General features: G+C 53.2%; 2 protein-coding genes across 2 annotated transcripts in view; one reads left to right on the top strand and one right to left on the bottom strand.

Moving 5' to 3' along the window:
* Positions 1-12,344, top strand: part of C32H13orf46 (chromosome 32 C13orf46 homolog) — a 43,738-nt gene that overhangs the window by 13,678 nt on the left and 17,716 nt on the right. The window contains exons 5-7 of the mRNA XM_071800717.1: positions 9,036-9,128; positions 9,853-9,991; positions 10,834-11,335. Coding sequence (XP_071656818.1) covers positions 9,036-9,128; positions 9,853-9,903 — 144 coding nt within the window. The 3' untranslated portion in view covers positions 9,904-9,991; positions 10,834-11,335. The remainder of the gene's footprint in view (positions 1-9,035; positions 9,129-9,852; positions 9,992-10,833; positions 11,336-12,344) is intronic.
* Positions 2,946-11,008, bottom strand: LPAR2 (lysophosphatidic acid receptor 2). The gene is made up of 3 exons (XM_065859254.2): positions 10,878-11,008; positions 6,912-7,654; positions 2,946-3,411 (listed from the first exon to the last, which is right to left on the bottom strand). Exons 1-3 carry the CDS (start codon positions 10,904-10,906, stop codon positions 3,110-3,112), a joined length of 1,074 nt encoding a protein of 357 aa, XP_065715326.2. The 5' UTR covers positions 10,907-11,008; the 3' UTR covers positions 2,946-3,109.

Raw genomic sequence — 12,344 nt, 5'->3', positions numbered from 1 at the left:
GAGAACGCTGACAAATGAAATACGGAGCAGACACCGCTGAAAAACACCCTGTATCTGCTAAAATGATTAATAAACCATCTCTCTGCATTCACAGCCTGACTATAGGGCGAGAGGGAGCCGGATTAAAAGATGACAAGAAATTAAATTGTCTTGCGCAAGTTCTTGCTGATGCAGCCAAGGGAGCGGGCAGAGCTGTCTCCAGCCCGCTGATAAATCGCCCCGTGCACGTCGATTGGAAATGGACTGGGGTGTAATTAGCAAGTGAATTCCCTCCTGTCAGCACAAAAAAAAGAAGTGGGGGTAGAAGAGTCCAATTTAAAACTAAAGCCAGGACTTGAGATGCCAGCTGAGTTATAAACAGCCCGCAGCGCACGAATTGCCAGGGAGATTCGCCCCCACTGTAGTCTCTGCTTTATCTCTGGGCATTTCCACAGTGAGAGCTGCAGCTCAAAGAAATGCTTGTGTTGGGATTAAATTAAGCACTAGACCTGCGATCTCGCCGTCAAGAAGCCAAAACGCTCCTCCGGATATGTAAATTATACGTATATATGTGAAGACACCTGCCTATGTCTGCAGGCTGTTCGTATCCTTACAGCTCTGACTGTCGCTTGCTGTTGTGTTCTGGAAGTTGGAGTTTAGTGGATCAATCAGAGGCTTCGCTCAGCCCCAAATCTCCAAAGCTGAGGCAGAGAACGGAAAAGGAAGGAAAAGCCAAGCCTAAAGCTTGGCCTGCATTGTCTCCTGGTGGAAAAGCCAAGCCTAAAGCTTGGCCTACATTGCCTCCCAGCAGAGGAAGAAAAAGCGTGGCCTAAAGCTTGGCCTATATTGCCTCCCAGCAGAGGAAGGAAAAGCCTGGCCTAAAGCTTGGCCTGCATTGTCTCCTGGCAGAGGAAGGAAAAGCCTGGCCTAAAGCTTGGCCTGCATTGCCTCCCAGTGAAGGAAGGAAAAGCCTGGCCTAAAGCTTGGCCTACATTACCCTCCCAGCAGAGGAAGGAAAAGCCAGGCCTAAAGCTTGGCCTACATTGCCTCCCAGCAGAGGAAGGAAAAGCGTGGCCTAAAGCTTGGCCTACATTGCCTCCCAGCAGAGGAAGGAAAAGCCTGGCCTAAAGCTTGGCCTACATTGCCTCCCAGCAGAGGAAGGAAAAGCGTGGCCTAAAGCTTGGCCTACATTGCCTCCCAGCAGAGGAAGGAAAAGCCTGGCCTAAAGCTTGGCCTACATTGCCTCCCGGCAGAGGAAGGAAAAGCGTGGCCTAAAGCTGGGCCTACATTGCCTCCTGGTGGCCGCTCATCCCCTCCTGCCATCAAGAGGACTCAAGATTCACTTCCAAAGGGCCTCGTGCACTCACCATTTCATTTCCAAAGCATTTTGTGGATGTTTCCATGGGCTCCGGAGAGCACCATCATTCACATTTATTGCAGCATCACCCGGACTCGCTGTGCCCTGCCCGGGTTTCCAAGCACCGGTGGGTTCCCCTTTGATTCGAGCCGTGAGCTGAGGTGCCCGTTACAGCTCAACCAAGCGGCTCCAGCACCGAGAGCTGTGTTACACTCACCATGCCAGAAGACATCGAGATCCAGCCCATCCCTCCGGTACCAGCTTTCCAGACTCTTCCTCCGGCTCCTGCTGATTCCCCACCCGCTCCCTCTACAGCCCGCACCGCATCCCAAAACCAGCATTTTCCAAGGAAAATAGCTATAATTCTTTGGCAATGAAAATAAAAGTGTCTTCTCTTAACCCCACCACCCTCTACGCTTTAATGGTGTGAAACTCCCCAAAAATGGCCAAGTATTTGCAAGCAACCCAAGGCTGGTGTTAACATCACGACACAACGGATGCTCCTTCCCCAAGGGCTTGAGGGGGGGAAAAACACCCAATCTCTTCTAAAACCCAGGACAACACATTTATTCCAAAAGTCTCTGGGACACCGAGGTGGGAACTGCATTCCAAGGCTGGTTTAGTCAAGCCAGGCTTAACCTGACCGCGGTCTGCAAGACACACACCCGAGTAACAAAGCCTCTGGTTAATTATCTCTGCAAAGCCAGCAAGGTGGTGTCGGGAAGCTGATTGTCCAATGGAACAGGGTTGGTTTATTGTAAAATATCCTGGAGTTATTAATTTAGACGACACTTCAAACCTGCTAAGCTCGGCCTGCTCTCACAACTTAGTCATCACTAAGTTCCTAACTTTGGATTTTGGGCTGACACGGGCACGTTCACACCATTAAAAGTTTAACACCATGAAGGCGAAGTATTTAAGGTTTCTCAGCTGTAAAATCACCCTCTGCCCGCACAACCGAGAGTGTTCATCGCACATCAAACGGACTCGAAATAGATCCTACGCGCACCGATATTAATATCGCTAATTCCTCACGGCGCTTTGCTGAGAGAAAGAGGTTTTGGCAGTGGAGTATTAAGGTACAACCTTCACTTTAAAACCTCTGGTTGCCTTGGAATGAGACCTGAGCCCATCCCAAAGGGGTTGGGTGAGTGGAAAGATGGTTTAACAGGAACACGACTCGCTCCACATGTACCAACAGGCAATGAACTCGAACACCGTGCGGTACCGCTTAGAACACCAACACCCACAGGTAGTTCCAGCACCATTTTAGGAAAGAATTAGGTGCTCCAAAAGCCCAGAACGCATGGAAATTCAACAAGAGACACTTGGGAAAGCCGGAATCTGCTGCTCAACCAACAGGTTCCTCTCGGAAGAGGCCGCAAGAAGAATGTGAGGGCTGAAGGTGGTGGAACACGACCCAGGTCACACTCTGAGCAGCTCTGCTTGGGAAGCAACACAAACTCTTTGGAACACGCTCCCACCGAACAACCATTTCCGCCGGTATTAATACTGAAGTACCATGAGAACACTTTGCTTGTTGAGAGAGCACACGAGATTCCTGTTGCGCGCCGCGCGCTAGACGCTGCTAAATTAAATCAACTCGGCGTTAGAAACAGCGGTCTTTAATAAGAATACTACTCAGTGTGTCCGTCCTAAACAACACCCCGTCCTTAAAAGCGTCTTGTCCTTTCCCGCTGAGAAGCATCGCTTGAAATACTTCGGCTTGAGCCTCTGCTTCAGGACCACGTCGCTCTTCCGCTCCACCAAGAGCTAAATGGAGGAATCCACAGTGAAGTGGCCGTTCTGCGAAAGTGTCCTGCGGTCCGTGGTGTTCAGCTTCACCACCGTGGGGGTGTATTTGGAATTCCTGTAGCACACGAAGCAGAGGATCCTCCGGAAGGTGCTGCGCATCTCGCTGTCCCTGTACGAGTAGACGATGGCGTTGATGAGCGAGTTGATCTCCGCCAGCAACAGGACGTATTTCTCCACGGCCAGGACGTTGCAGCTCTTGCAGCCCAGGCCGTCCAGGAGGAGCACGACTTGGCCTGGGGTCCAGCAGATGACAAAAGCACCTGTGGAGAGAAGAAACCCCATTAGAACGTTCAAAAAGACCCCCAAAATACCCCAAAACCAGGTTCCTGGCCACGCCACCGTGAAGATGCTCAATGCAATTGGTTTACCTCAAAACTTAAACACGGAGGGAAGCAAGGGGGAAATAGTTCCACTCTATTTTTGCTTTGATCAAGGATTCAACGAGCAAATATTAAAAATTAAGACACAATTTTTTACCCCCTACTCTTTTCATTGAGAAAACTTCCAAGTGCTTTTCTCTCCCCACCCCTCTGCATCTACAGATAAAGTGATTTATTTCCTATTTATGTGCAACTCCCTCCAAATAGGGGAACAGGCCAGGAAAGAAGAGTCAGAGTGATGCATCTTGAATAAAACAGTCTGAGTTAACAACCGGAGTTCAGAACAACACCGGGACGGAGCCAAACAGACTCCAGCACCAACTCAATCGGGTTTGTATTATGTTCTTGCCACCACCTGCAAAGCTCTTGGGCAAAAGGGTAATTGCTGCTTTGCATGACGAGGAAGGAGGCGCCCGCGGCTCTTCAAGCCCTTTTTTATGGCTGTGATTTTCAGGCTGACGTAAACCCAGCGCTCGCCCATGGCTGCAGCTCGGGTTGCAGGAGCTGCGCCTTCTGGGAAAGGGCGGGAGAAAGCGACACCAAAAACGACACCGCCCTTTACCGAAAACCAGCTGGCGGGGGAGAACGAGGGCCAGAGGAGCCGCGGCACAACCCGCGGGCTCAATTTAAAGCTGTATTTTAATGCTGCGCTGGGGAGAAGTCGAAAGAACACGGCGAGGGATGTTCTGGGTTCCTGGGTGTGTTCCCCGCAGAGCTCAGGCCACGACTTCTTGATTTAAAGCCAATTGCACACCCAGGTCAGCGCAGCTCTCCCTGCACTTAACGACTTTACCCCTTTAATTTAGCAAATACATGGAATTAACCCCTGGTTGACTTGCAGGAAGGTCCAATAGTTCTATCTCAAGGGAGCCTGCAGGGAAGGGACCTCCATGTGTAGCAACACGACTCTTTAAGGCAGGTTTTAGCATCCACAAGGAAAGCCACATTATTTTAAGACCGGCTCCCAGCAGCACAAATTAAAACCAGAGGAATATTAAAGATGAGAAGGAAGGGAAAAAAGAGCTACCTGAAAAGTTTTGGGGCTTTGCCTCCAAATCCAGCTGATTTCCTCGCTCCTTAATGCGAGGTATTCATAACAAAGCCCAAACTCAATCTACCCAGCGTGGCCACTAATGGTTTCATCACCATCGCGCTCAACTGGTCTGCGGGAAAACTCGCTACTGGTTTCCAGGTGAGGCTTGGACTCATTACCAGTTTCCAGGCCTGGTCGTAGGCCCGTTCCCAACGCCCAGGACCAGCGGGATTATCGCCCTTGGCTCGCGCCGACTGTTCCTACCGCACCCAACGCTTCCTCGAGCGGCTACACCCTCTGATGCATCAGGCGCAAACATTCCTCTGCGCACAGTCCAAGTTTGCAGGGGAGCGAGGGTGGGGAAGCAATTACAGTGTGGAGGGAGCAAACCCTCCACAGACTTTGCTTTCTGCACACCGACTCCAAACAGAAAGGGTTTTACCCCAAATCAAGCGATTTCCCCCGTTCAAGGGACCTGCATGGAACTGATGCCGCTTCTGACACCGTTCCGCGGAGGGAGAGAAACGCTCTTGGGTTACAAGACACAGGAAAGGATCCCCCAAAACAAGGTGATGCAGCAAATGTGAATTGCTGCCGGGCAGCCCCATTCGATGCTGTGAAGCCCCATAAGATTCACGAGTCCTGCTGACACCACTGGTTGACCCCCCGATGTTATTTGGGGAGGAAAAGCGCAATAAAGCCGTTTTCTCTGCTCTGGATTGTGCGAAAATACATGAAGTAAGTAATAAGTAACTCCTCGGCCCCGTTGAGCTGCATCTGATGGGCTCCGAGGCGGTAACACGAACTCAACCACACACACGAGATGGAGAGATTGCCAGGGGAAGGAGACACCCCAGCAAAGGCAGGAACAGGCAGAAAACTCCAGTTTCACCGCTCACAAGTTGCGACAGGAGCCGGCGTGCGCCCCCGAGCAGGGAGTTCACCGGAGCCTTTGTTTGCGGCTCCGAGGTTTCCCTGACGGAGCAAATTCTGCGCTTATCAGGAAGGATTTGCAAGCGAGGGGGTTGTGGCGGTCGGTGTGGAGTCGAGATGGGTTGCGGAAGGTTTGGTTCACTTCGTTAGACCCTTAAAGCGTCGTGAAAAAGCAGATTAAAGGAATCACGGCTGCTGAAGGGATGCACCCGAATAAAGCTCAATACCCTGGAGAGGCAGCGCCTGAGCCGCCTCGGTGACCGAGCTGAATGCGGACAGACAGACGGACACCGTTAGCGCTCTGCGGGGTTCCTGTGCTCACAGAGAGCAGGTCAAACAGTTTCCAGAAATACTCACCCCAGCAGAGCAAGACCTGGCTCAAAAAACAATAAATCTAATTGTTCGGTGCTTTGTTCTGGCAAACAGGAAGGAATTTGGACACAACCCCCTCGGTTATCTCCTTATATCTGCCCCAAGCCCCTCTCTGTCCTTTAATAAATGATGCACCAAGTGCTGCTGCTTCTCCAGGGATGCGGCTTCCACCACCTTTTCGGGCAATCTGGGCCGGTGTTAATAGTGAGATTCACCTCACCAGCCCCACACAACCCAAGATGGGGATCAAACATCATTTGGATCGACTACGGCACAAGGACTTACATAGCATCCCCCATCTTGGGTTGGTGATGGGATCAAAGCATCGTTTGGATCAACTATGGCACAAGGACTTACATAGGATCCCCATCCTCGGTTGTGTGGGGCTGGTGATGGGATCGAAGCATCATTTGGATCAACTACGGCACAAGGACTTATGTAGGATCCCCTGTCTTGGGTTGTGTGGGGCTGGTGATGGGATCAAAGCATTGTTTAGATCGACTACGGCACAAGGACTTACATAGGATCCCCCATCTTGGGTTGGTGATGGGATCAAAGCGTCGTTTGGATCAACTACGGCACAAGGACTTACGTAGGATCCCCTGTCTTGGGTTGGTGATGGGATCAAAGCATCATTTGGATCAACTACGGCACAAGGACTTACATAGGATCCCCCATCTTGGGTTGGTGATGGGATCAAAGCATCATTTGGATTGACTCTGGCAAGAGAACTTATGTAGGATCCCATCTTGGGTTGTGTGGGGTTGGTGGTGGGATCAAAGCATCATTTGAATCGACTACGGCACAAGGACTTACATAGGATCCCCCATTTTGGGTTGGTGATGGGATCAAAGCATCATTTGGATCGACTACAGCACAAGGACTTCTGTAGGGTCCCCCATCTTGGGTTGGTGATGGGATCAAAGCATCATTTGGACCAACTGCAGCACAAGGACTTATGGAGGATCCCCTGTCTTGGGTTGTGTGGGGTTGGTAGTGGGATCAAAGCATCATTTGGACCGACTACAGCACAAGGACTTACTTAGGATGATCGTGACCGTCTTGACAAGGCTGATCATGGTCTCCTTGTAGCGGGGGTGGAAGCTGGTGTGCTTGGACATGCGCGTCATCTTCCTCTTGACGTAGATGAAGATGTGCGTGTACACGACCACCATGATGAGGAAGATGACGAGGTTGGAGATGGCCCAGAAGGTCAGGTAGCTCCTGCTGTAGAGCGGGGCCATGCTGGAGCACTTGTCCAGGGCGCAGAGGCAGTGCCAGCCGTAGGAGGGGATGAGCCCCAGCAGCAGAGCCGTGACCCAGATGCACAAGATGAGGATCATCACGCGCTGGTTGGACATCTTGCTGTGCAACTGCATGGTGAACACAGTCTGGTGCCTCTCGACGGCGATGGCCAGCAGGTTGACCACGGAGGCCGTCAGGCTGGTGTCCAGCAGGCTCTGCCGGATGAACCAGGTCTTGAGGGAGAGCTCCGCGGTCCGCGGCCCCGTGTGGAACATGAGGAACATGTAGGCGATGCCGGCGAAGAGGTCGGCGGCCGCCAGGTTCCCCAGCAGGTAGTAGATGGGGTAGTGGAAGCGCCGGTTGATGATGATGGCGGTGATGACCAGCAGGTTGGTGAGGAGCACGATGACGCTCACCGTCAGGCCCAGGGCCACCACCAGAACGTCCTTGGTCCTCCAGTACGTTGTCAGCTCTTTGCGGCTGTTGTTGTAGAAGAAGCCCACGGTCTCATTGTAGAAACAGTGCTTCATCGCTGCTGTCCTGGAGGGGGATGAGAGCATCGTTAGCTGCGTGTACACACACACACACGAGCTGGGGAGACACTGAGCGCCACGATAACACCTTTGACACACATGGAGGAGCTTCAAACACACGGAAACAATCGCACAAGCAACAGGAAACCACTTCTGTGCTCCAGACAAGAGCTACACGTCTCAAACCCCGAGTCCTCAAAAGCACATTGAGGACGCAGCGAATCCTTGAACGCTCATGGGAGGAGATAAGCTTTGCCAGATCTGATAAGAGATTCTCCCCGTCCGGCCCACGCGGCTTCGCGGGGATGACAGACAAAACTATTCTTGTCATCCCAGATGTCCCACATCACAACAGTCAAAACAAAACAGCAGCAGAGCTTTATCACTCAATCACTAAACACCGCTCTGATGAGTTGTTGCATCCCCAGGACTGCGGCTTCTGCATCAAACACACACGGTTGGTCTTTTCCTGGGTGGTTTTATTGCTCAAAGGCCACTGGCACACACAGCTGCTTCCAAGCACCCATCCTGCCCAAAACAGGCACTTCCCAAGAGGCAAAGAGCAGGTAGAGCTGGGTAGAAACAAACTCTCAGCACATAAAACCGTGGGGCTGCGTCATCTACCCAGGGTGTGGGTCAGCACCGTATCACCCATGCAACATGGGGAGCAGCTCCCTCCTTCCCCAAGGCTGCGATTCCAAACGTATTGCAATCTGCAGGAAACCCAGAGAGGAGAAGATGTTAAACCCCCCTCAGACGTTCACGTTCCCAATGGAGAGCGTGGAAATGTCAACTCGGGTGGGTTTTGGCCCCGCTGGGACGGGCAGACCCGGTTTGGAGCCTCGCGGCACCGAGGTGCTGACAAATGACCCTGTTTTTCCTTCCCTGGTGCGTCCTGTGCGTGAAGTCACCGCTTCTCCCCATCCTCACGAGCTCAACCATCATCCTAACTTAATCCAAGCTTAAACTTAATCCAAGCTTAACGCAGCACGAGCGCCGTCCTCTTCGGGCAGGGAAACAAACCAAGTGCCTGACTCACGGTTCCCTTTAATCACCCCAAAACTCATAACACAGCTCAGGGGCCCTAATTAGTTGCACATTCCCCTGCTCTCCAGGGCTTTCCAGGATGCTCCGGTGGCAAAGCTCCCGGTGCTGAGGGAGGTGACATCGCCGTGGGTTTGTCACTAAGTTATGCAAACAAGGAAACCTTATCGCACCTACAACTGAACTTTTCATCTCCGCTATCTAATGGGCTCCGTATCGGGAAATATTTCTACAAACATTGGTGGGGAAGAGGAAAAGGAGGGAGGGAAGGAATCAACCTGCCCCCAGGGGGTGGATTGGTGGGCTGGTACCACCAAACAGCTCCATCTCTGCTCTCTTTCCAGGCTCTGGGATGTCCACGTGGAGTTGTTGAGGAGCCGCGTGGTCCGAACACGACCGAGTGGGTCCTGCAGAGACACCACGTGCAGGCTTGGCAGGTAATGGGGTGTTTTGGCTTGAATAGGGGGGAATTGGTGGAAAAACAGGGAAGGGTTGGGAATAAGAACCACAAACCGCTGTGAAGTGTGGGTGGGTGGGTCTTGACCTGCACCGGGGGCACTGGGGAGGCACCCAAGGCACCAAATTCAAGGCTCGGCCATTCCTACATGAAACAGCTTCTGCTAAATATGTTTGAAAGCTTCAATCCCAAATCAAAATGGAAATTGCTGTTAAAGTTAGATGAGACATTTAATATCACACATGTGGATGCCCAGGGAAAAAGGGGGGGAAGCAGCATCGTGGTCCTGAGCACCCCATGTGCAATCTGGCAGGTTTCAAATGCCATTTCATCCCCTCCACATTTTCACTGAGTAATAGAATGTGTTATAAAATTAATCAGATACAATGAAGACCATAACAGGGCAGCACAGAGCTCACACTATGCTTTAATTCTTCAGAAACATCAAAAACACTACAGTGGAATAATGGATCTAGGTTGTATTCTCAGTCATTCTTAAGCTGACACCAAGACAAATTAAATCCAGATAAGACCAGCTTTAAAATTACCACTAAATTACAGCGCCCCGTGTTATTTTGCTGCGAATATTAAGGATTCCACAGCCATGACGGGCCCCACAAACTTCCTCCATTAGGGTCTCACACTCGCTGGTGAAACGGGAGCCGTTTAACGAGCGTTTTACAGGTTCGATGGTCTCTTTATAGGGGGGGCTGGAGCTGTACGAACCCCCAAAGGAGCCGTGTGGTGTGGAATAACCCCATCTAGAAACAGACAACGCCCAGAACGCTTCTCTATGGAAGAGCCGGTTGGGAGAAGAGTCGGAGCTGCAAATCCCTGGGAAAGGTGCGTGGGTTGGAAACGAAACACGGGCGATCCCCTGAGCTGGGTGGGGACAGGAGGCACTGACAGGTTAACGCTGGTCCCCGGGCCGCTTTGCCACCACCCTGCAATTAGAAAAGTGCCCTTGGAGCGCAGCGTCAAGGGCGGGCAAGGCCACAAACCCCAATTTGCGGGGTGAAGAGAAACACCCAGCGTGGAACACCCGACGGAGAGCGAGTGGGGCCGGTGCCATGATGCACAAAGGAGCTGGACTGGTCTATTGTTCGGTGTCCGAGCAACCTTACGCCGCTCAGCGCGATCTTCCAAGCTTTTCCCGTGTTTAATGGGTAAAACGAGCGCAGCAGCGATGGAGCTGCCCCTGTCCTTGAGCAAACAGCTCCGATCACGCTGCCTCTCCCCCTCAACACCCAGTGCGGCTCTTGCGGTTTGGTAGGGAGCCGCACACAAAATGAGGGAAGAACGCGTCCTTTCTCCTCCCCAAAAACGCGTTCGCCGGCTCCGTTCTTGCTCCGCTCATCGCCCCCCCCGGGTTCACAGCGAGTTCAGCGGGTTTTGCACGGAGAAAAAAGGTGTTAAGTGCCCTCCCTTCTCCATTTCCTCCCGCTTGCAAAAGGGGAAAGCGCTGCTGAGCAAATTGAGAGCTGGGAAGGCGTTCAGCACTTGGGAACAACCCCCAGCCTGGTGGGGAAGCGAAGGGGACGAACGGCTGAGGCTTTTCTCCCCTAATAACCACAATTGAGGCAGAACAATGGATCTAAATGCTCGCAGGGACTCACACCCCACCTGTTCTACCCACGTCCTGCACATTTACGCAGCCAAACACTCAAACCTCTGCTGTTTTTAAGCCCTGAACAGTGCCCCGTTTCACCCCGACGAGCAGCGTCCTTACCTGGAAGCACAACCACCGCATCCGAGCATCGATCAGCATCGATCCCCCCGCCGTGGGCAGCGATCCAGCCGGGGGATCCCCATCTCCAAAGGGGTTTTCCAAGGGTTAAACAAGAACCAAACGCCTGGCAGGGAAGTTTTAGCCCAGCGATCCAGAGTCCATCCCGCAGCGCTCCTGGGAGGCAAGTTTGCAAGAGCTTGCGATGAGCCCGGCCCTCCTTGAGTCCTCCCATAGGCGGGTCCTTCCAGGAGCCCCAGGAGCTGTAACCCGAGTCCTCGCCGCCTCCATGGAGCCCAAGAGCCGCTTTCCCGGCTCCTCCGGTTGCGACTGGAACGCGTGAGCCCCGATCCGCCGCCATCGCCCCGGCAAAGCTCGGCCCCGACGTTCCCACGGGGGGGATTCGCTCCTGCTGCTCCGCAACCTTCACCCCAACACGGGATCTTCCTCCCGAGAACCAGGTGTGATCACCGCGGCTCCCAAAGGCTGTTTGCCCGGTTCACAACTGCAACACCCGCATCTCGAGGGGTGTAAGGATCCAGCCCCGTGTCCGTAAGGATCCAGCCCTCCACATCTGTAAGGATCCAACCCCCATATCTGTAAGGATACAGCCCCCACAAGGATCCAGCCCCCCCTGCCCCATCTGTAAGGATCCAGCCCTCCACATCTGTAAGGATCCAACCCCCATATCTGTAAGGATACAGCCCCCACAAGGATCCAGCCCCCCCTGCCCCATCTGTAAGGATCCAACCCCCCACATCTGTAAGGATGCAGCCCCCCATATCTGTAAGGATCCAACCCCCCATATCTGTAAGGATGCAGCCCCCACAAGGATCCAGCCCCCCCGCATCTGTAATGATCCAGCCCCCATGTCCATAAGGATCAGCCCCCCACATCTGTAAGGATCCAGCCCCCCATGCCCGCAAGGATCCAGCCCCCTGCGCCTGCAGGGATCCAGCCCCCCCGTGCCCGCAAGGATGCAGCCCCCCACATCTGTAAGGATCCAGCGCCCTGCGCCCACAAGGATCCAGCCCCCCCGTGCCCGCAAGGATCCAGCGCCCTGCGCCCACAAGGATCCAGCCCCCCGCACCCGCAAGGATGAAGCCCCCCATATCTGTAAGGATCCAGCCCCCGTGTCCGCAAGGATCCAGCCCCCTATGTCTGTAAGGATCCAGCCCGCCATGCCCGCAAGGATGCAGTCCCCCCCCATCTGTAAGGATCCAGCCCCCTACGTCTGCAAGGATCCAGCCCCCTATGTCTGTAAGGATCCAGCCCCCCGTGTCCACTGCATCACAACACGAAAAGCCTTGAAATGGGGAAGGAGCAGGGAAAAGAAGTGGTGGGACACGGGGAAACTGAGGCACAGCCCGGGGAGGAGTTTCCCGCTGTAACTTGGTGAAAGTCTATGTATAACTAGCAAAGGAGCTCACATTTCTGCCATGCCAGCCTAGCGAGCCCTTAACACATCTG

Source organism: Patagioenas fasciata, chromosome 32, assembly GCF_037038585.1.
Source record: "Patagioenas fasciata isolate bPatFas1 chromosome 32, bPatFas1.hap1, whole genome shotgun sequence".
In the NCBI taxonomy this organism is placed as follows: Eukaryota; Metazoa; Chordata; class Aves; order Columbiformes; family Columbidae; genus Patagioenas; species Patagioenas fasciata.
The sequence above is the reverse complement of the archived record's forward strand: the minus strand, read 5'-3'. Positions and strand labels throughout refer to the sequence as shown.

What these genes read in the sequence shown, in the direction of transcription:
- LPAR2 (XM_065859254.2), bottom strand. Translation starts at nt 10,906, where the DNA reads ATGCTCGGATGCGGTGGTTGTGCTTCCAG. An exon ending in TGCGGTGGTTGTGCTTCCAG is followed by an intron (nt 7,655 to 10,877) that starts GTAAGGACGCTG and finishes ATCCCCCTCCAG; the next exon opens with GACAGCAGCGATGAAGCACT. An exon ending in GACGGTCACGATCATCCTAA is followed by an intron (nt 3,412 to 6,911) that starts GTAAGTCCTTGT and finishes TTCTCTCCACAG; the next exon opens with GTGCTTTTGTCATCTGCTGG.